Source organism: Cnephaeus nilssonii, assembly GCF_951640355.1.
Source record: "Cnephaeus nilssonii genome assembly, chromosome: 15".
Classification (NCBI taxonomy): domain Eukaryota; kingdom Metazoa; phylum Chordata; class Mammalia; order Chiroptera; family Vespertilionidae; genus Cnephaeus; species Cnephaeus nilssonii.
The window spans coordinates 13,482,380-13,505,516 of NC_137086.1; the positions used below are offsets into that span (position 1 = coordinate 13,482,380).

The 23,137-nt window shown below is 44.9% G+C and overlaps 1 protein-coding gene across 1 annotated transcript in view; it reads right to left on the reverse strand.

Annotated features, from left to right (window-relative positions):
- ALK (ALK receptor tyrosine kinase) overlaps positions 1-23,137 on the reverse strand; it is a gene marked incomplete at both ends in the record, with an annotated part of 583,016 nt that overhangs the window by 256,887 nt on the left and 302,992 nt on the right. The window contains one exon of the mRNA XM_079791596.1: positions 13,849-14,050. Within this exon, the coding sequence (XP_079647722.1) occupies positions 13,849-14,050 (202 nt within the window). The remainder of the gene's footprint in view (positions 1-13,848; positions 14,051-23,137) is intronic.

The following is a 23,137-nucleotide window of genomic DNA, read 5'->3' on the forward strand; positions in this document are numbered from 1 at the left end:
AATCCTCTGTGAAGATGTCCAGATTTCTTCAGAAACCAGGATGCCATACAGAATAATTTTTTGATGGATGGAGTCCATTACCACTTGGGCTATGAGCCCAGGTGATTGAAAAAGCATAAACCAGGCAATTGTCCTGGTGTTGCCACGCTTTCGAATTTTTAAACCTTCTGCTGCTAACGGAGATATTAACTGACTCTTGATGATAAAAGAATTAGCTCATTGAATCACCACATCACCATCTGGATTATAGCTCTTCCTTTCCCCTGGTTTCCAGGACATTGTTTAACTTTTACACTAGAGAATGTTGGCTGGTCTCTTTTGTTTCTTTGTGTGTGCTTTATTTTACTACCAAAGACTTCTGGCTGTCTGGTTTGTACTTAAACCTAGATTTCATGTGTGTGCCTGTTATACAACGAGAGGGAAAGAGAATCTCTCTTTCCCATTGTTTCCTACTCCTGACTGTCAAGCTCAGTGTGTCAATCAAGTTCCCAAATCTGAGCTCTTAAGATCTCACCTAGTGGAAGCCCTCCCTAGAGGGATGGAGAATAGAACGGGGCTGGAATGGGTTACAGGGTCCCCCAGTTCCCTTCCTCGGAGTCTGGCTGCAGAGAATGAGTCGGAATAGTCATGAGGCTGTCTCCCTGGCACTAACCCCAGACCCGTTTTAAATAACGTATCTAAATGTTAATGCACACTTAAGACAACAGTGCAGCTCATACTCTTCCCAAATTGATTCATTTTGCAGAGGGCCTGATGCAATTTACTCAGTATAAAAATGTCTCTGGCAATTAGGGGGACAAAGGGGCAAAGCTGGTGGACCACAAGGATGACAAACAAAGCAAAATGATGTGAAAGCTGGGGACAGAATTGAATTTCTTTTGAATCAGACATTTTTGGGAATGTCAATAGCAAACAAGAAAGGCCTTCTTTACTTGCAAAAGAAACTTGAGAATTCTCCATCAGGAAGAAAAGATGCAAATAGTGTAAGAAATAATTTTGATGAAATGCTCTGATAGCCTCCCTGGTTCCTGATAGCATGGATTTTAGAGTGTTTGGGGTTCAAATAGCAGGATGCAGCCAGTGGAGACTGATCCATAGCATAAGCTTGGATCACTCTACCATGCAGGAAGTGGTATGTTGCTGAGTAGGCAGCAAAGATGCTGTTTCACATGGAACATGTAGAGGAGACAATCTCTTCTCACTGGTGTTTGCCTCTGTCCACCTCACATGTCACCTGGCAGGGCCACTGGTGAACTCCCCTCGGGGCAGAGAGGGAGCCACCTCTTCACATCTCTTTTGTAAAGGTCATAGCATACAGTGTGGTCATGGGTGGAGGTTTCTGATCACTGAAGAACCAGGCCCCTGACCCCTTCACCGGTGAGACCACATTGGAAGAATGTGACTCTGGAAAGTATGCTATAGAAGAAACTAAAATTGTTTAGCCTGGAGTGGGAGAAGTTAAAAAGAGATATGAGGCCTGGCTGGGTAGCTCAGTTGGTTAGTGTTGTCCCGATACGCCAAAGTTGCAGGTTCGATCTCTGGTAAGGGAACATACAATAATTAAGCAATAAATGCATAAATAAGTCCCGATACACCCAAGTTGCAGGTTCGATCTCTGGTCAGGGCACATATAATTAAGCAATAAATGCATAAATAAGTGAAACAAAAAATTGATCTCTCTCTCTCCCCTCATTCCCTCTTTCTTTCTCCCTTTCTCTTTCTATATAAAAATCAATAAAATATGAAAACCATCCTCAAAGGAAAGAAAAACTGCCTTGTTAGGATAAAGTAGGCTTGTTCTATGTGATTTCAGAGGAGAAATAGAGGATCAACTGGATAATAGTGAAATAGGAGAAGGAACTAACATATATTAGTCACTCTGTTCAAATTATTCTAGGTGTCTTGTACACACTGTTATAATATTATTTCATAGGGAAATTGTGGTATTAAAAGCAATCCTATGCTTTAGTGCTAAGAACATGGTAAACACTCAATACATATGTAATGTTGAAAACGATACTCCTCACAAAGCTCCTACAAGGTAGATATTACTATTTGCATTTTATGGATGAGACACAAGAGGCTTGAGGAAATTAAATAACTTTTCAGAGACATCCAACAACTTTCCCAAGGTTACAAAGCCAGTTGGCATGAGAGAGTTCTTCCTGGCTGCTAAAGCTGCCCCACGGTGGGATGGTCTCCTTTGCAAGAGGGGAAACTCCCTATTGGTTGAGCCAGGTGAGCTGAGGCCAGGTGAGCTTTGGAAGAGGCTCTTGCACTGGTTTGAGGTGGGGGTAAAGGAGTTGAATTCAAGTACTTTTAAGGTTCTTTTCTGCTCAGTGACATTATGACTGACATATGTTTTCAAGTTCTGTTAGCTACACTATGGCTTTAATCCATCTTAGCATAAATAGTCATGTGGGAATGTGAAAGTGAGAGGCAGCCACTTACGAAGGCCAAAGACTCAAGGATCATGAACATATAGTGAAATACAGGAGTTTCTATTTTCACCTTAACTCTGGCTTTGCCAACTATCAAATTTCCTGGCTCAGTTCCACACACAATGAACCTGCTGCCACCAGCTCCCCAAGTCCAGAGGCCAGCTTTGTTAGACAAGGGGGCAGAAGGTTAATCAAGAAAGTGGACAGACAAGTGAGGACTTTAGAAGTGGGAATCATCTGGGTCTGTTGAGAGGATGACTCTTCAATGGGCACCAAGGGGGCTCCCTATGGAGAGTGATCGGCCGGGAGACTCCAGACAGAGCAGTCACTCTGAGGCCTGCAGGTAAACATCCAGTGGAATAATGATTAGAATTTCATGCACTTAGGAAGGAATTTTAGTCCTGGGAGAGAAAAAACAAACTAATGGAGAGAATATTTAAGGAACAGTTGGAAGGAAGGCAATTGGAATTCATTCTAGCTTATCTGAAAAGATAAAATCTCAACAGGAATCAGTGTGCTTAAGTGGGAATGTAAAGAGTAGTAAACTAAGGAGAGGGAGAAATTGAGGAAAAAATACCAAGTAGAAGTCTCTTGTGAAAGATTAGGAAACAGACAGGGAACATATATAGGAAATTACCTGGAAAATTGGAGGGGCTAAACGGATCACGGAGAGTGATCAGAAAGCATGGGAACCACTTTATTTCAAGGCTAATGTGTGCCAGCATTTGCTTAGCAGTGTGAACAGTTAGGACTACAAATGAAGATGAGGCAAGCTGAAGACAGTCACTATATCTGGGGTTTGGTAGAAGGAAGTGAGTTGTTATAGAGGATGGAAATGAAATTTTGGCCAAGAGCTTTCTAGATGCATTTTGTTTTTTAAAACCACATCTCAAGTTCTCAAAGAGTCCCTGGTGCAACTAACTTGGGGTTTTGTTCATTTAATAAGCATTTCTTAAACACATGCTATGAGTTAGGCACTGTGCTAGGCACTGGAGATACAGTGATCAATAATGCCCATCCCTATTCTTAGGGAGCCTAGTGGGTAAGAAGGACATGTAAAAGGAACACATGTGGTGCAGTGCTGAGATGTAGAACAGGCAACAAAAGTTGGTGCAAAGGATGGTGTGATCAACTCTGCTTGGCTTGGGTTTGGGGTCTCAGGAAAGGTTTAGGAGCTAAGAGATAGTTTCTTGAAGGAGGAGAAGAATTGTACTTGGTGGTCAGGGAGGTGGGAGAAGGCAAGAGGGCTTGAAACAACTTATTTAAATTGGGGTAACTGTGAGTAGTTTGATATAAATGAAGTATGGGTCCAAAGGAGTGGGTAAGCCAGGCTCAAGAGGGTGGGGTAAGATCGGGGTCATGTGCCATGCTAACAAGGAGCTTAGACTTGCTCCTCAGATTCTCAGGGTTCACCAAAGAGTTCTAAACAGATTAATAGCCTACAATATTCACTTGCCAGTTGTCTCATCGAGGTCTTGAGTGTGTTCGATTTGGGACTTCCTAATGCCCAGGAAGAGTCACAGAAGTTATCCTTCTCAACGATTTCAAAGATCATTTCACAGAATTAACCACATAGTAGAACCTCACACTCCTTCAGGTGAACTGAAACTCTGAGCCAAGAAGTGGGGCCACAGAAAACAGCACAACATGCAGCTCTCACCGCAGACTCCCTCTGTCCAGCCTTCATTGGAGTGAGGCTTGGAGGAAGGCCCCAGGCCCTCAAGTAACCCAGGTGTGAATGGTATCAAGAAATATGTAGGCTACTAGCAACATGAGCTCTGGTGCCTGGGCTCGGTCTGCTCTTGGTTAATAAGTGGGGCCTTCCCTGCATGCCCTCCCCTTTCTGGCCACCCACTGGCAGAGGACAGCTATCAGTAATTTGAAAGTAGCAGTGGGAACACTCCTTCTAGGAGCTTAGTGATGTAAGATCCTCTCAGGAATAAACAGTGCGCCAAATCCGGTGTAGAGTTTGTAAAGCCCTTTAAATGTGAAATCCCGTGGTTGATATAGCTCTTAACTAAAGCTCTGAACCATAAGAAAATGCATTTCTGCTATAAAAAGCAAGGAATTTAGCTGAATATGTGAGTGTGGCACTATAAACAAAACAAAGCGGGGAATAGAAAGCACAGGAGCAGGTCAGGTAATGAAAAACAGGGAGGTGTACTTGGAGGCTTAGAGCGAATGCAGGGCTGAGCGGAGCTATTAAGCAGGTCGTATTGTCTCTTGACTATGTGCCATCAGCACTGGTTGCCTACACTTTTTCATTGTAAATAAAAGAGCTGATGATTCCATCACTGATTTGGCTTCCTCACCACAGACAGGGACCTGCATCTGCAGGCCAGGGGGCTGGATTGGCACAGAGCTTCAGGAGACAGGGGAGCCAAGATCACACTCTCCAGTGGACTTTTTATAACTTTCTGGAGGGCCAGGCATAATGCTTTCTAGTCCCTGCTCTCAGGGCTGCCTGCTCACCACAATGTGCTTCTTCTGTGGGCCAAGGCTTTAGAATTTTGCCCTTTACTTAGGGTGGAAAAGATTACATATATACCATAGAAAAAATGCAGCTGGGTATTTACCAAGGAAAAAAAGGTTAATAATTATATATAAATAATAATATGGTCTTAATCTTTGGTTGATGATAAGGAGGCCCCCAGTGGGTGATGAGGACTGGACTGTGGAGCTAGACTGCCTGCACTCAAATCCAGCCTGTTCCTTACTAGCTGTGTGACCCTGAGCAGGCTATTCAAGCTCACAAGAGCTTCAGCCTCCCCTGGAAGATGCAGGTGATAAGAGCGCCTCCTTCACTGAGTGGTGATAAGCATAGCGTTAAGCGAGAGGACTCACAGAAGGCACTAGAACAATTCTTGGCACCACAAAGTAAGCACTAAGTAACTATGACTCTTTTTCCTTGCTATGGTCTGAATATGCCCCCCAATGCCATTCAAAAACACCCTAAAGGGACTTGTCAGAGGAGACATTGAACTGGGTGCTGAAAAGTGAGTAAGGGTATTCGGTGTAAAAGGTGGTAAAGGGCAATCCATCAGGAATAACAAACTTTAACTATTCTTCCTGCAAAGGGGGAGGAAGAGGGAATGACAGGAAAGTCCTGGAGTCCAGACCAATTGTAACCAAAAAGTGGGAATAGCTTGTACTCTGAAATCTACATAAACTGGGGTGGAAATTTATTGCACACATGGATCATCTATAGGAACTTGGAGTCCTTATATGGGAGGAAGATACTACCAGAGAGAAGGAGAAAGTGAGGAAAGTGCCTGAACCCAGGGTGAAATCTTTTGAGCACTTGTAGCAGGACATTTGCTACAAGAAGAGGTGTGAAAGGGATTTGGGGGAATCCAGGGATGAGACTTGCCTGTTTGGACACTGCCTTGGTGGGGAGGGAACACAAGCTGGTGGCACATACACACAAAAGTGTGAGCACTCAGAGAAATGGATAGGGCAGGGGAGCTGAGTGACAAACCCGAAGGATGGTGCAGACACCGCATACGACCAACTTTCCCCAGCTGCCCACCCCTGGCACACGTGCCTTCTGTTTGTGGGATGCCTTCCTCTCCTCATGCACCTGACCACTCCCTTTCCCTTCAGAGCCAGTCTGATGTCTTCTCTGGGCAAGCCAGCCACCAGCACGCTCAGGTGTGCAACTCCTCTGCAACCCCGTGGCACCTGTGCACATACGCATTACAGCCCTCTCCCCATAGCATCATACTGTCCCTTGTCATCCAATGCAAGCCGCACTGTGAACCCCTAAAGCAGGATGAGTCATCAGAGTTCAACCAGTGCCTAAGACTCATAAGCATTTATTGACAAAACACATGGTGCAATGAATGAGTGAATTCCTTGACACCAGTGGTCCCTCGCCTAAATTCCTCCACCTACTTTTGACATCGCCCTCCACATTGGGAAGTGGCAAGGCACAGCAAACACTTCTGAATGAGAGGAGATTGTTGTCTCTATGCATTTTGACCTCTCTTTGTACACAACCTATATTTATCATTATGGGATTTGCCAAGGTGTCATTCTGACAAGCCACGGGGTTACAGGGATTCACAATTCTCTCCTCTTCCTAGTGTTCAATCCATCAAATATCCAGGGCAGAGTGGGAAGACAGAAGCAACCGGCTTAAAAGAGCCCACTACAGCCCCTGGGCTGTCAAATCTCGAAGGTCAGAGCTGGCAGAAGCCAATGGTCTTTTCATTTATTTTTCTTGACGCCCATCAATGAAAGCAATCGTGAGTAAAAGTTGTACCTGCCAGGAAAGGAATTGTCCTTTGTACTTAGTGGCAACCTTCACAGTTCAGGTACACTCTGACAGCTGCTTCCTGAGCCCCAGGGATGGCTATACATCTATCCCTGGGCCCGGGCAGAAGGCGGGTGAAATACTTTTCATCTTGTCATCAATTGAAGACTCTTCTGTGATCTTGGACCAGGATTTAATTTTTAGATCCAGAGCTTATGTTTGAGAAGAACTACCATTGTAGAACTGGTGTTTATTGATCTGGTGTTTATTCACCTAACACAGAACACCTACTATGTGCTAGGCTCTGTGCCAGGCTGTGGAAAATAAGATGTATAAGCTGACGTCTTTACCTTCAAGGCTTTTGGTCCAGAGTTAAATGACCAAAAATCAGATGAGTCTCTTGAAAAGGCTTTTCCTGACTGATAAGAATAGGCCTCAGTTTTCTCAGAGCTAGGCATGATACCAGGGTTCAACTGCAAGGCCTGCTTGGGGAAATGGCATGAGAAAAGAAAAAAAAAAAAAGACCCAAAAGATCTGTGTTCCCCTGTGTGTTCCCCATTGACTATAAGCAAATTACTGAGTCTCCTTGAGATTCAGTTTACTCATCTATAAAATGGGGAGAACAATTTGTGGGACAGACAGCAGTGAAGATGAAATGAGTTGATAGACGTTGATGCACCTGGTAACCTGAACATGCACTATGCAGATATTCATCATGAATTTTAACATAGCACCTGCATCCTGAGAACATAGAAGAGGCAATGGCTCTTCTGTTAACCTGGGACCTAGAGGAGAGTCAACACGTGCCATTCTAAAGAACAAAGAAGGGTGGTGGATGGTGGGTGGATGCAGGCTCCCTCTGGTCTAAAAGATCTGGGTCTCTAGTCTACTCCGTACTCCTCTCAGGCCCCTCTGGCCTTGAAAGCCACAGTCCTTTTGGAGAGAGGATAACAGGTGTGTCCTGACTAGACCTACGGGTGGAGACCAGACCTATACACAGCCTTAGATCTCCCTCAGCCACCCCAGCTTTGGGGGCTGCACAGGCAGGATCAGGCAAGGGTTGGATAGCCTGTCGCAGCCTGTCCACCTATGTGAGGGAGAAATGACTCTGCTCCCTGCAATCACGTCCATCTCACCTCTTCAAGCTTTCTTTCTAACGTTTCTCCTTCCTAGTTAGTAAATGGAAATAAGAAAACTACCAGCTTATGTTATTGAGCAATTCAAGCTGAAGATGTTAGCCATGATTCTTAATTTTCAATGTATACCAGATTCCCTGTGGCACTTTCTAAGATGCATATGCCCATGCCTCTTCCCAAAACTAATAAAATCAGAATCACTTGGGATGAGATCAGCTGTATGAATTTTATAAAATGCATGGTTCTGATTTGTTCCCCCAGAGCCTGAGATGTACCTGATTAATGGCTTCAAGTCCAGGTGCTCTAGGGAGGACTAGCATATTAGTGGTTGTTTCATTATTACTACTCACAGGGGTGAGAAATATGGTAAATCCTGGCATAGTCAGCGGGACTGGAACTTCGGGGTCCAACTTAGAGAATACAGGTGGTTACTCTAAGAATGAGGGGTGCCAAATTGCTACACTTGGCTCTCCTCACTCCCCCACCACCCAGAGCAGCCTGGAGGAGGAGGCCAGCCCCAATTTGATCCTCACAACCACCCCATGAGGTGGGCCAATTATTACCATTTTACAGATGGGAAAATTGAGACTTATAGAGAGTCAAAGACTTGCCCAACCTCCCAGCACACTTGGACCGAAGTCTCATGACTGCATTACACTCAGAGAACTCCTAGCTTCACGACTGCCCTTGGCAAGCTTGGGTCTTCATGACTGTCCCCATGCCTGAGAAGTCTGCCCTTGACAAGCCTGGGTGTGAGTGTTAAGGCTTTAAAAAATTATCTTTAAAGCCTTTGAATGGCTTTCTCTTTTTAGTGTAAATCACCCGTACATTAAAGCCCTTATTGTATATTTATCAGTGTGTTATTCAGACCAAGGGGAAAAGGAGAGAAGCTGACACTGTGAATGACTTTGAAAGTGAGAAAATGCTGGGCCTGAAATTAAATCATGGCGACACTGCCACTCGAGGGCATCAATTTCAATAAATGATCACCTTCTTTATTTCTGACCCGTTTATCATGCAAAAAGGATGCAAGGAGGACTTGGGCTGGGCAATGCTGAAGGCCACAGGCCTCTGATTTCCCACACTGGCCAGACTTGCCACATTGCTCTGGGCCAACTGGAGTTAAACCCAACGTAGCTTGGCAAAGGCAGTCGGGCATCTTTTCAGAAGCAAATTCCCAGTGGCCTCTTCCCACGTTGCCCTATCCTGAGCCTCTTCCTCATCATCCTGCTGAGACCTGCTGGTCTATTTACAGGGAAATTCAGGGTCTGTACACTAGTGGCAGAAAGTCTCTGTGGGTCAGTGATGGGTAACTGTCCGGTTTGCCAGAATGGGGGGCAGGGGCAAGAGCGGAGTCTGGGCAGGGCAAGTCATGGTCTGCTACCCGAGTCCTGACTGGCACCCTGAGAGGGTGTTGCTGATATTGCAGGATGAAGGAAGGGAGCAGAGAGCAGCTGGGAGCTCTGTTTAAAAGGTAAGAAGCCGAGGCTGGGAAGGGCTGTGGTTTTTCCATAACCACGCTGCAAATTAGCGGTGGAACCAAGGCTGAAACTGCATCTCCTGACACCCTTTGGGCTGGGCACTGTTGGGTTAGATTCCTCTGGCAGGTCTCCCATTAAGATTGCTGCTGATTTTACAGCTGGGGTCTTTGGTCAGAAGTGGCTGGTTTACATAAACGTGGCAGCCATGTGAGTACCCAACACTGACATTGGGTTATCTTCACCTGCGGAAGTTACTGCAGATTTTAGTCTAAGGGCAGTAAGTGTCAGGATTTCTATGTAGATACTGCTGTTCAGTGGGGAGACAGAGCACAGGAGGGCTGGGCTCCGGAGTGTGCACTCTGACATTCATCACATCACATCCTGCCTCTAGGCTTGGTCCCCCCCCCCCCCCCATCAGGAAATCATTGGGGAAAAGGGAACTCAAGTCTCCTCTGAGTGTGGGGTTGAGATCCTGCGGAAGTTGAATCTGTGTGCCGAGGACAGTCATTTCTCCGCCACCCTCTGGATCCAGTCTTGTTTGTGCTAGGATGGCCCTGACAGCTTATCTCGGCTCAAGTCGGAGTATCACCAAATCCTGTCGGTTTAAAACATCTTTTCAAGTATTCAAATGATTGGCAAGTTCTGTCCTCTCAGGGCCCAATGCTTCCCTGTGTAGTTTGGTCATACATAATAAAGTCCCCAGACACCCAAAGCTGCAGGAGAAAGCCCTGCGCTCCGAGAGGAAGAAGAGTTTGCCATGGATGTCCTGGGAGGAGCCCTGGAGAGACGCTCCTGCAGCTGGAAACCCCACCAGCCCCTGAGCCTATGTTTCCGAGGCCAGGAAGGCACGAGCTTCCCACTGCTGGGCTGCTCTTTCTGAAACAGCTTTCTGCAGAACGGCAGGGACATGCAGGAGGCAGAGCAGGAGCTGGGCGTCCTGTGCTGGCTCTGCTGGCACTGCTGTTAGCTTAGCCTTTCCGTGTTTCCGGGTCCCAACTTGAAAACATTTGCACAGGCATGTGCTGCTGCTCTCCTGCCTGTGTGTTCCGTACTGGGCTGGGTGCTCCCTGGAAGCTGTGCCTGTGCTGTCTTTGTCTCTTCCCAGCACCTATAATACAGGAGGTGCTCAATCCATGGTTTTCAAATAAATGTATGCCCTGAAAAGCAGCTAGCATGTATTCAGTGTCTACTATAATTGGGCAAATTGTGAGATATTTTCTTTGTGCCATTTCACAACTCACCGTGTTAAGTAGGATATTATCATATTCATTTAATTAATGGGAACTTTGTGGGTTCTAATTTTTAGTTAAGATGTCCTATCCTGTGCCTGCTGGATTCTGTGGCCAGTGGGGCTGGTCTACTTGACATCCCATTTCTCTGCTTCCTCGCTTTTGTGGCCATTCTGGCTGGCCAGGTGAGCAGGTGAACGTGCTGGGCACACTCTTTGTCATCTGTGCCCTAGGAGATCCTGGCCAAAGCCAGGCCATTTTGGCAGACATGTGCTCACTCTGTGATTCATTAGACCTGCTGCTTTTCGGGAGGTGGAAGGCAGCAGCTGCTGGGATTCCCCAACTGCCTTCCCTGACGCCAGCGCCTCCAAGCAGGCTGCAGCTCCCCATGACATTGCCTGATCACAACTCATGGCTTTCGGGGACTTGGTGGCCTCTCTGACTTGTCATTCCTCAGCCCACGCCTCTGCGCCCGGCTCTCCCAAGATGACTTTGCTATGACAATTTCTTCCCTTATTACTATAAACACTGAATGTCATTTTCCAAATAGCAGTCCCCAAGCCACCATGTTCTGTTCTGAGAAGAAGCCAGCCTCATTTGTAATCATCGCTGTCACCATCAGGATTTCACTGTGTCCCCCTTGCCACACTGAGGACTGTGCTGTTGGTGCCATCTCTGACATTAAAAGGGGTGAGCTTCCAAGGAGGCAAACTGCCCAAGGTCTCAAAACCAAAGGATTCTTGGGACTGACACTGACCCATAGTCAGAGAATGGACAAGTCTCAATCTTTTGTGTCAAAATTCTCAGCAGAACAGAGCCAACTAAGGTATTAATGGTCTCTTACGTTTTCATCCTGCTCAGTGTGTGCAAAACCCTTTACGCCCTTTATTGCATTGACCCCACAGCACCATGTGAGTAGGACCAGCATCACATTCCCCATTTTACAGATGGGGAAACTGAGGTTTGGGAGGGGATGGGATTTGCCTGAAGTCAGAGCTCTTTCTTGGAACATCCTTTGGTGGACCACCAAAGGCTGGCCTTTGTATCTTGCATGCCTCTAAAATCCTGATAAATAAAAAATAGCCAATAAATGATTGTTCATTGCCTGATGACTGAATAGTGAACTATGACTTACATTCAGGGGTTTGATTCACAGCATAATATTTTTTTTCCCTGCTGCACCACTGTGAACTAACTGCGCTTTTCCAGCAAAGGGCAAAAAGGTTCAGACCCCCTCCACCTTGTCTAGTCAGTGATCTTGGGCAAGTTATTTGACCTCACTGAATTTCCTCATCTATAAAATGGAAGATAATACTAGTTTCTGCTTCATTGTGTTATTTAGTATTAAATTTTAAAAAATTGCATGTAAAGTGCATAGCAGTGACTGGCTAGCACATCTAGGAAGTGCTTAATAAGTATTAGTAATAGCTATAGTTATTATTATTCAAGGGTAGGGACTGGGCATTACATATCTTTGTAACCCAGGACTTAGTTCAGCAGTTGTCAAGACACTTGATTGTAGGGCTCAAAGACACTTGCTGCCAACACACACTCATCATGTGACATGGAGCAAGCCCCTTCCTTCTCCTGGGTCTCAGTTCCAGTTCCAACACCTGTGAACTCACGAGGGTGAACCAGGTAAATCCTATGGCTCCTCCCAGCTTTAAAATGCTCTGGTTATTTCAGTGGTCCTCAATGGGGATGTTTTCACCCCCCAGGGGACATCTGGCCATGTCTAAAGACATGTTTTTGGTCACAACCATGGCAGGTGCTACTGGCATCCAGTGGGTAGAGGCCTGGGAAGCTGGAGACCACGCACAAGACAATGTTGATGAAAATAATTATCTGGCTCTAGCTGTCAATAATGCCAAGACTGAGCAACCCGGATCCAGCTCTACACAAATACCCAGAGCTCTCTGAATTGCTGGACAGGTGCCTGTGTCCTGCAGTTTGCCAAGATGCCCATGGAAGCAGCATTCCTCCATACAGCAGAGAAGTCCATGGGTCTCCCCTTCAAGAAATTACTAAGCAGTCCATACAGCTTTACTGAGAAAGTAGTAGGCAGAACCCACCCTCCCCCAGTCCAGCACACCATGGAGGTGGAGGATGGGTAACATCATTGTTCAGATGGGAACCCTCTGCAAGGTATTTTCTTAGAGAGAAGCTAAGTCCAAAGTCTAACCTTAGCTAGAAATTTGAGCTCTTTCTCCTGCAAACATGCCATAAAGAAGGATCCCTCATCCTTATCCTATATAATAAAAGGCTAATATGCAAATCGACGAAACGGCAGAACAAGTCACTATGACACGCACTGACCACCAGGAGGCAGACACTGACCAATGAGGAGGCAGACACTCAACGCAGGAGCTGCCCCTTGGTGGTCAGTGCGCTCCCACAGGGGGAGCACTGCTCAGCCAGAAGCCAGGCTCATGGCGGGCGAGTGCAGCAGCGGTGGCAAGAGCCTCTCCTGCCTCCGTGGCAGTCGGACATCCTGGACGGTGAGAGGGTGCAGGCTGGGCTGAGGGACCCTAGCCCGGAGTGCACGAATTTTGTGCACTGGACCTGTAGTTGATTATAAAGTAATCAGACCTGGAGCCATTCACAACTGGGGTCTTGCAGTGGTATTTACACTTATGGAATGAGAAAAAAGGCAGCCACAGAGATGCCCTGGTTCACATTGGCTTTTCAATGTCACCACTTCTAGAGGCACACTGGATTAGGAAGTAGGCAGGTATCTTCTAGAGGAGTTCACTGACATGAGTATTGGGTGTCACTTCAGTATTGGGTAAGCTTTAGAGGTTCTAGAACAAAGGTTGTCAGTCTCTACTGATTTGAGACTGACACCGTGTGGTCTCCCTGACCAGTTCTGCTCTAGGTCCCCTGCTTCTGCTAGGGTGGAAACAATAGTTTGCTCTTTCCCTTTCCGCCAAAGTTCTGCTGGTAAAACCTACTTTCCAGCACATTAAATTACTTTTATTTCGGCCGTTTAACACTCCCCTTGGCTGTTTTCTCCTTGGCTCTGTCTGGATTTTGGGAAATGAATATCTTTAACATCCACTCATTTAATGCCAACTCTGCCAGCTGCTCCTCTGGCCTCTGGAAGGCCACCAGCCTGGGCAGCCAGAGGGCCCCACAGACCAGGGCGTGAGATACTATCCAGGGAATAGTAGCAGTTATGGCTCAATCTGGTCCCTACCCATTAAAGAGCAATTGTGAGTTTTAAGTAGATGTCATAGACTTTGAACTTTTTCGGCCAAAAGCCAAATTGTCTTCAATAAAATAGATCTGGAATGGGCAAGGACTTACCCATGCTTCCCTGGAGTAGGTACCAGGAGGATCTCTCTTCCAGCCTCGTTGTGGGGTAGCAGCTGGGCGACGTACCTCCCGGAAGGCTGCAGGTGCCTGTGAACGGAGACGGCCAGTCTGCAGTGCTCGCTGCTGCTCCTCATCCACGGGCTCAAGATGGTATGCTTGGAGTTTGCTGAGGTGTTGAGGAGGAGGAAGGAGCCTGCCAAGAGACCGGGAAAGTGACTCTGCAGATGTGTCCAGACAGGTGGACCAGCAGCACCTTTGCAGCAGTTATTAGAGACCAATGGCATCAAAGTCTGTGATGCTGGAGGCCGTCATCACTCCCTTTGCACACACCAGCCCTCTTCCCCTTCTCTAATCTTTGTAAAATCTAAAACCTGAAGTAAGAGAATGGCGACTGAGGACTGGGGCTTTACAATCAGGCACACCAAGGTTCTCCCCTTAGCACCCCTACTTAGTAGCTCTATGTCCTTGAGTCTTATCACCTGTAAAATGGGAATGGAAACCTCTATTTCAAAGGGTGGTTGTAAGGATTATGTGAGATAATCCTGGAGAGCATTTCACCCAGTTTTAGGCAGGGAGGAAGCACCTATTAAATAATCAATTATTTGATTTTACTGTCTTCTAAATTAAAGTAGAGATGACCGCTCACAGATTCTTTGCCAGCCAATAGGTACAATTAACAACCCCCCCACCCCCATAGGCAACAGGGGGAAGAATAGTGTGTATTACCTAATCCTTAGAAACCCAACCCAAGTGCTAAGACATTCTTATAGATTTACATACTGGTCTAGGGGGACAGTCTAATTGAGTTACTCCCTCCATAAATGTGCCAAGTGGAGCCAGGACATGAGTGCCATCTTGTGACTATCAATGTAGGGTACCTCCACACCCCAGAAACCAGGACTCTGGCATCTAGGCCACCCTTTAAGTCACAATTTAAATCAGAGCTGACTAAGTTCTCCATATAACATTCAAGCCAGCCTGAGTTTCAATTTATTGTTGGACAATTCAGTTTCCCAGTAATGTATGCATTAGCTCTCGGTTCTCAAATAGTTATGACCAGTTCAAGGTTTTCCTTGAGAGGTGTGTGCTTGGAAAGGAAGTATTTGGGTCACGTATAAGGAAGTAGTTAAGATCCTGGCTCCTGTTCCTTTGCTTACTTGCTGAATGAACTTGGGCAAAGCACTGACTTTCTCAGGTTTCAGTTTTCTGCTTATAAAATAGGGTGAGAAGGGTTGGCTGAACTTATAAATCTCTGAAGATTCATTTCTGCTCTCGAGTCTATGTGCCATGTGAATTTGCAACTCATCTCCAGAAAGAAATCCCTACAAATCCCCCACCCCGACTCCCACCTCCATCTGGTCCTGTGCCTGTGGCTGAGTTTCCCTCTGGGGCATGCCAACCCTAATTCCAGTAGCAGTGGCCAGTGACTGACAAGAAACTTGTATTCCTGGTGGTTACTGTCAGCATAAAAGCACAGCACCATTTTACTGCTCCAGACATTCCTTCTGGTGCGCTAGTTTACTTGCCACACTTCTGTATTGCAGTTTTGGACCATTAGATGCTGCTCCTTGGCAGTGGAAGCCAATTCCAACAAGATCTCCAACACTTCCAGCGGGAACCAGCTAAGGAGTGTTCAGCTCAGCCTTTTTACCACCCCCTCTTTCTGGGCACCTCAAATTAGTCTCCTTCTCCAGATAACAGGACTTACCAAGTAGGCAAATGAACTAGCACCCCCTCAATAGAGAATGATACAGATAAAAAGGGGGGATTCCTATGAGAAGCAAAGCAGTGTCCAAGGAGAAGGCATTGTGACTTTTGGTTAAAATCAGGAGAGGTCAGCACAAGACTGTTACTGAGCTGGATGGAGGACATTGGCATAGACTGGAAACTGCGTCTTCTGTAATGTTAGGAAGCATGGCATATGGGCCTTTGAAACTGCTCTACAACCCTTGGTAAATAATCTATATCATTACTCTGTTTTACAATGGGGGAGACATTCTTATAATGGGCATAGAAGTAAAATAAAAGGATTAGAATCAAAGATTCAGAATTAAAAAGGAGTTAACTATCATGTAATATAGTGCCCTTGCTTTTCTATGGAAGCAGACTGGAGATCAGAATGGAAAAATGACTTACTCAAAGTCTTAAATAGGAAGTCCAGACCAGACTTCAGGTCTCTGAACTCTTAACCACTGTTCTTTCCCTTCTTCCTTTTTCATTATCCCACTGTATCTTTATCCCAAAAAATGACCAGGGTGCCTTGTGGCCAAGTTGTGTAGCTCAGGAACTCAGAGGGATGGGAAAGGAGAAAGACAGGCAGATGGGACCTGAACCAAATCTGTTTGTTCACTGGCTTCCTTACCCACTCACTCTGCCCTCTAAGTTCATTTAATGGATGCCTACTCAAGCACTGGCTCTGCCCTGGGGACACAGACATGAACCAGACACAGTTCCGGCCTTCAAGGAACATCAGGTCCAGGAGGGGGTGATGAGGTGTTTGCAGTAACTGCAAACAAAAGCAGAGGTTCTAAGTCACAAGACACAATCAGGTAAAGCGTGCTCACGGGAGGCTTCATGAAGGATACGTTAGGTTCAATTGGGAAGATTCATAAAGAAGATGACCTTTGAGCTAGTGTTCAAGGGCAAGAAAAACAAAAGTATTGGCAGAGTCCACCGTGCAGGATCTGAGAGGCATAACTGCAGAAAGTGTATCATGGCCTTGGCTACAGAGTGGAGTACATGAAGAGAAGGCTGGGAAATAAGAAAGGCTAGCGTGGTGGGTGTGGGACCATAGAGATTTAATTCCTGGCAGAAGATGTTCATCTTAATTTGGGAAGAATAGGGAGCCAGAGAAGGTTTTTGAGTAGGACAGTGACATCAGAGTGGTGCGGCAAGAAGATTACTCTGGTGTGGTGGGAGACAGGGGGTCAATACTGACTCAACCGCATCCTACTCCACCAGTCCTCACTAGGCATGACTAAATGTAAACATGATGGCCTTGTATGTTACCATATTAAGCAAAGGTACCATGTTGGGGACAGACTCTGGGATTGACTGGGGTTTCCAATTCTGTACTAGATTAGAGTGTATCTGTCCAGAGCAGGTGGGAGTTCTAGAAACTCCTCTGGGGCAGACTTGTTCCTGACATTTTGGGGTCATGGTCTGGGTTAGGAAAAAGCCACACATGTCACACATAAGGTGCCCTGGTCTGAGATTGTACTCTGATGTATTCAAATAGGTGGAAAGTCAAATTGAAACCAACTTTCGAGCTTTTGAAGGAAAGAATGTAGGTAAATAAAGGAGGTATTCCCTTCTCAGAAAAAAGTTTACATGTATGTGCGCATGTGCACACAGACACACACACATACACACACACGGGAAACTCAAGTTCCCAGCAGGAGAAAATGAGGTTGAAAATGCCGGGACTTGGGGGTCTTCCAGCACCACTGTTTCTCCTTCATGGGTGTGAAAACATGTAAATTCTGTCCTTGTAATTCAGTACCTCAGTAACGGGACTCTTTCAGAGATGACTGGAAGATGGATGATTCCTCCACTTCTAATATGTGAGATGATGTTTATATGAATTTTATTTTGTGCAACTGGACTATCAATAAGAGACAGAACTTAAAGTATTTTCACTCTCAATGAAACTCTGTAGTTAAGAGCTATCTCTTCATCGGCAGCTTTCCTCTACCAAAAAAAACACAAAAATACATTTCATAAGCTCCTTGGGATATTGTCAGCATAAATCTTTTAAAGTCAGTGAGAATTTATCTCTCTTCTCCCTCTTTTCTGTTTCCTGTTTATTTTGCTCAGAATAGCTTGGGGCTACGTGAAGGCTCCTGGGGTCCCCTCTAATTAAGAGGGATGGCCGGGCAGCTCACAGACCTTCTTCCCCCATGTGGGCCGTGAGGCAATGCAGAAGTAGATCAAAGGCTTTGTTTATACAGTGCTGGGAGTGGACCCTAGTTTTCTTCTTAGTGGATTGGAACACTTAAATATGAAATAGTTGCTGTTTTTACCTTTGGTCACCAATACAGGGATGTGGGCTTAAATTATGAACCAAAACCAAGGGCCGGGAACCTCGAGGTCAGACAGACTCTTTCCCATCTAGGCTCTGCTTCTATCCAGTTCTAGGCTTTAGACAAATTATTTTAATTCTTTAAGCCTTATTTTCTCAAATTCAATATGGGTGTAGCCTGCTTCCTATGGCTGTGGTGGACGTGAAATGAAATAATATGCATAAGTGGCCAGTACAGCTCCTGGTCCTTAGTAGGAATGTGATACCTGGTGATTCCTGCTTCAAGGAGTCTGGAGCTCCATCACTAGTCTTGGAACCAGAAGGACTGAATTTGAGCCACTACCAAGCTTCCTTCATTTGTAAACTGAAAGGACTGGATAGAGTCTCTCTAAGGACCCTACAGCTCCAAACTGTCAGTAATTCTATCTGCCTGCCTGGAAAATTATTAATCTAAAGGAACCCTGTCAAGTCTCCAAGCCCCCGAGCCCTAAAGACCTCTCCTCCTAATTCACCTCTCTGGGGTTTTTAAACCAAGAGTTTCAATCAACTGGTCAAATACTCTGTGAACTGATTCCCTGCCCCACTTCCTCGCTTCCCATTTACACAAATGCATCCTCAGGAAGGGCTCCTGTCCCAGCATCATTTGTTTCTGTAGATGCTTCTGCTATAAAGTTATTACCACTTCTAAATGTCTGATATAGCACAATGCTTGCCACATGGCAGGTATGCAATGACTTTTAAATATATATATATACATATATATATATGTATATATATATATATATGTGTATATATATATAATCGATTTCAGAGAGGAAGGGAGAGGGAGAGAGAGATAGAAACATCAATAATGAGAGAGAATCATTGATTGGCTGCCTCCCACATGCCCCACATTGGGGATTGAGTCTGAAACCCAGGCATGTGCTCTGACTGGGAATCAAATTGTGACCTCCTGATTCATAGGTCAATGCTCAACCACTAAGCCATATTGGCCAGGCTGCAATGACTTTTTAAAATCAAAGTAATATATACACATGGCAAGAAATAAAATTGTTCAGAATAGCTCATAATAGTCTTCTCTATCCCCAAATCATTCTCCTCTCACCAAGTCCCAAAAACATTTTTAAAGGTTTTTAATTTCTTTTGCCTTCATGACTCTAAATAGTATAATCATAGTGTTATTTGTTGGTGCAACAACCTTAGGTTCTTTCCATTGATGCCACAGTAAGAAAAATTATGCTATCCCCCTTCTAATACTTGGTTTTTAAAATCCCTTTCTACTTTTTTATTACTTACCTGTTTAATTTTACATGGCAAATTTATTACTTGTTCCATCAGCTGTAGACAGTGGCACCTGACTCTCCTCATGAGAAGATTAAGCTATTAGTCTTCCTGCCCTTTTCCTTTTCACATCCATCCCCCAAGTCAGCTGTGCTTTTACTTTCCATTGTCAAGGTTGTACAAGAATGATTCAGGCTTGTGTTTTGTTTACAGATTGATTCTAAACTTGAAAATCAATAAGCAGATCTTTTATACTGATGACTATATATTTTTTCACTGCAGCAAACAGGGCTGTATTTATAATCTCTACTAGAGGCCTGGTGCACGAAATTTGTGCACGGGGGCGGGGAGGTGTCCCTCAGCCCAGCCTGCACCCTCTCCAATCTGGGACCCCTCGAGGGATGTCCGACTGCCCGTTTAGGCCCGATCCCAGTAGGGCAGTAGGATTGGGCCTAAACGGGCAGTTGGACATCCCTCTCACAATCCAGGACTGCTGGCTCCCAACGGCTCACCTGCCTGCCTTCCTGATTGCCCCTAACCGCTTCTGCCTGCCAGCCTGATCACCCCCTAACCACTCCATTGCCAGCCTGATTGATGCTTAACTGCTCCCCTGCCAGCCTGTTTGCCCCCAACTTCCCTCCTCTGCCGGCCTGGTCACCCATAACTGCCCTCCCCTGCAGGGTTGATCCCCTCCAACTGCCCTCCCTTGCAGGGCTGGTCCCTCTCAACTGCCCTCCCTTGCAGGCCTGGTGCCTCCCAACTGCCCTCCCATGCTGGCCATCTTGTGGTGGCCATCTTGTGTCCACATGGGGGCAGGATCTTTGACCACATGGGGGCAGCCATATTGTGTGTTGGAGTGATGGTCAATCTGCATATTACTCTTTTATTAGATAGGATAGGTCAAATAATACACCCCACTCAATGGAGAATGTTTCCAGAATCAAGACCAAGTTAGATGAATATTTTCTCTCTCTTTAACTTTTTCTCTCTCTCTTACATAACCACTTGTCAAAATTGTGGCACATTTTAATTTGCCTTATTTGAATCAGGAATTTCTTGTGAGTTTGTTTCTCTAGAAATTTCTAATTGCTTTTCTCTTTTATTTATTTTGCATCATATCACTAACACTTCTATATATCCCTTGAAAATCTTTCCATCCTTCTTGAAGACATTGACTTCCTGTTTTCATTTGTATTCACTGCTTTCTGGGCCCCTAGTACAGCTATGGTTCTCAAATTTCTTTTCACTGGAACACTTCCATTAGTCCCACTGTTCTCAGGAAACTTCCTCAGGCGGAAACTCTTTTGTAAATTTTTGAATATCTGAAATGTGTTTTTTTTCCGTCTTCACACTTGGTTGATAACTTTGCTGGCCATAGTTTCTGGATTAGAAGCTGTGCTCCAGACATGAGAAAGCCTAGCTTCAATGTTGTCTAGTATCAGTGACTGAGAAGTGTAAGATTGGTTTTATTGTTAAGTTCTTTGTAGTCAACCTGTTTTTCTCTTTTGGAAGCTTTCAGGATCTTTCTTTAATACAGAGGACCTGAAATTTCAATATAATGTATCTAGGTATGGATCTCTATAGAAATTTCTCTGTGGCATTTAGTGGGCTCTTTTAATCAGAAAACACGTGTCTCTTTCATCTCTGAATTGTTTTATTATTTCTCTAATATTTTCATTCCCCCCTCTTCTTGGTCCTGAATCTTTTTGAAGAGCTTTATCATTCAAGTTAACCTCTGTTATCTAATTGATCTTTGTTTTCTCTGGGGTCAATTTTTTTATGTTGATATTTCTTTACAATGCTGCTGGGCTATTAATATTGTTAAAGAAGAGACAACAGACCCTAAATGGAGTCACTTGTACTAAACCCCACATCACCAAAGTGAGACTTAATTACTAAATTAATTGTAATTTTCACCTCTTCCAGCAATGGCATCTTAAACTAGTCAATCAGGAATTTTCTGGTCAGCACTAATGAGGTCACCTGTCTGATAGACACTGCTGTCTCCTAGAGGAAGGAGACCTTGCCACAACCAACTGCGTTTTGCTAGTGTAACTTCCCTGTCCACTCCCTTCTGAATACAAGTCTTTCATTTTGCACAGCTCCCTGGAGGTTCTTTCTATTTGCTAGATGGGATGCTGCCAGATTCATAAATCACCGAATAAAGCCAGTAAGATTAAAATTTTCTCAGTTGAATTTTGTTTTATAACAATATGTTGGATGATCCTGGGTCAGCCCCCTATATTCACACAGGAGACACTAGGATCGCTGATAGAACGTCTATGTACATAGATTGTGCTTATTCTCTTTGTCAGAATTGGCCTGATGGCAAGAGTCAGGGTCAGGCCATTTCACAGGTGTCTGCTCTCCAAACCAGCATGGACAGGTCACTCTGGACATGAACGCTTTGCTCCCACAAGCAGCCCTAGTTCTCTCAGTCAACCTGGATTTTTATAAAACATCTCCCTTTTTTCTTTCCCCTGTGGTTAAGCATCCTGCTATCTTTTGGTCTGAGAAATGGCATTGAAGACCATCTGGGTTAACCACACCAGAGAGGACTTTTATTCTTTCTCCTCAGTCTTATACCTCCTCCCAGAGGAGCCTTCTCAGTACTCTTTGTGGTGCCTCCCAGCATATGGGCTCTTTCCTCTGCTCTAAACCCCTTTGATCTTCTCAGCTATGGCCACTATATTTGCTCCATCAATAGCTCCTATCTCCTCTTTGTGCCCTAGCAATCACTCATGGCTCCCCTCCTGTTCTGTCTGCTATTCAGAATTTATTCCTCCACTAAATCCTTTATTATCACTTTAGAGGGGATTGCAGGAGAGGAGACAAATGTGTGCCCAACCCACCATTCAGAACCAGAAGCCTCTTAATCATTCTTTGAGTGAGAATATGCATAAACAAATGCATGAATGGACCAATTTCCATCTCAAAAAATCACACATGATTCTGGCACGATTGACTAATTGTCCCTATTGCAATTAAACTATTAGATCATTACTATAAGCTATCACTTATTCAAGTGATCATGATGCCATTCAGATTAGGTAGAACTGAAGGAACAGCAGAAGTTTAATGGGCTGGAATATGGACAAAGGGAGTGCAAGGTGATGCACAAGGCCTCTACCACGAGATGCTTGCCACCCCCCATAGGATGCTGCACAGAACACTATACCTGTTAACAGGTATTATGAGAAAGCTCTGGGATCAAGCAAGTTTGAGGATTACTGGGTTAAACAAAAGTAAACTGTAGGACTCCTTAGAACCTTAATGTGCCAGTAAGAGTTGTGACTTTGGGAGTGGAATGTCAAATGAAGATTTCCAATACTCCTTTTGGCACAGAACTCTTTGGCCATTGTGTATAATGTACCATGTAATATGCTCTGAAAACCTTCCTCTAATCTATTTCTGCTCTAAAAACCATTTGCAGAAAGTAAGAAAGGAAAAAATATCACGAAAAAAGGGTATTCTAGAGGGGTAATCACATATCTATATGTATATCTACATTTGTATCATCTCTTAAATCTTACGTCCTCCCTGTTTGTCTGACTTTCAAACTGTCCTCATCAGAAACTAGGCCCCTTGTGGCAGAACAATGCTTTTGGAAAGGCTCCTCTGAGTTACCGCATTGGTCTCCCTACCTGAGGCAACTTAAACATGCTTCATTCCATACCTGACTTTCGAAATGTCAGAGCTAGAAACAAACACGGTGGTTATACAACTTAATACCTTTCTGCACTGGGAAGAAACCCAAGAAGCACAGAAGTTAAGGACTTGCCTAAAGTCATACTGTGTGTTAGTGGTGGGTCAGGGATTAGAATCAAGGTTTCCACTCCCTGTCCAGTGGGAAGTCCAGTCAGATTTCATTAGGGAAAAGGGAAAAAGTCAATAATGTCTATATACTGCATGTGTGTCCTAGGGTGTCAGCAAAAAAAGATAATAAAAGGCAAAACAAATAAATAGAAGGAAACAGAA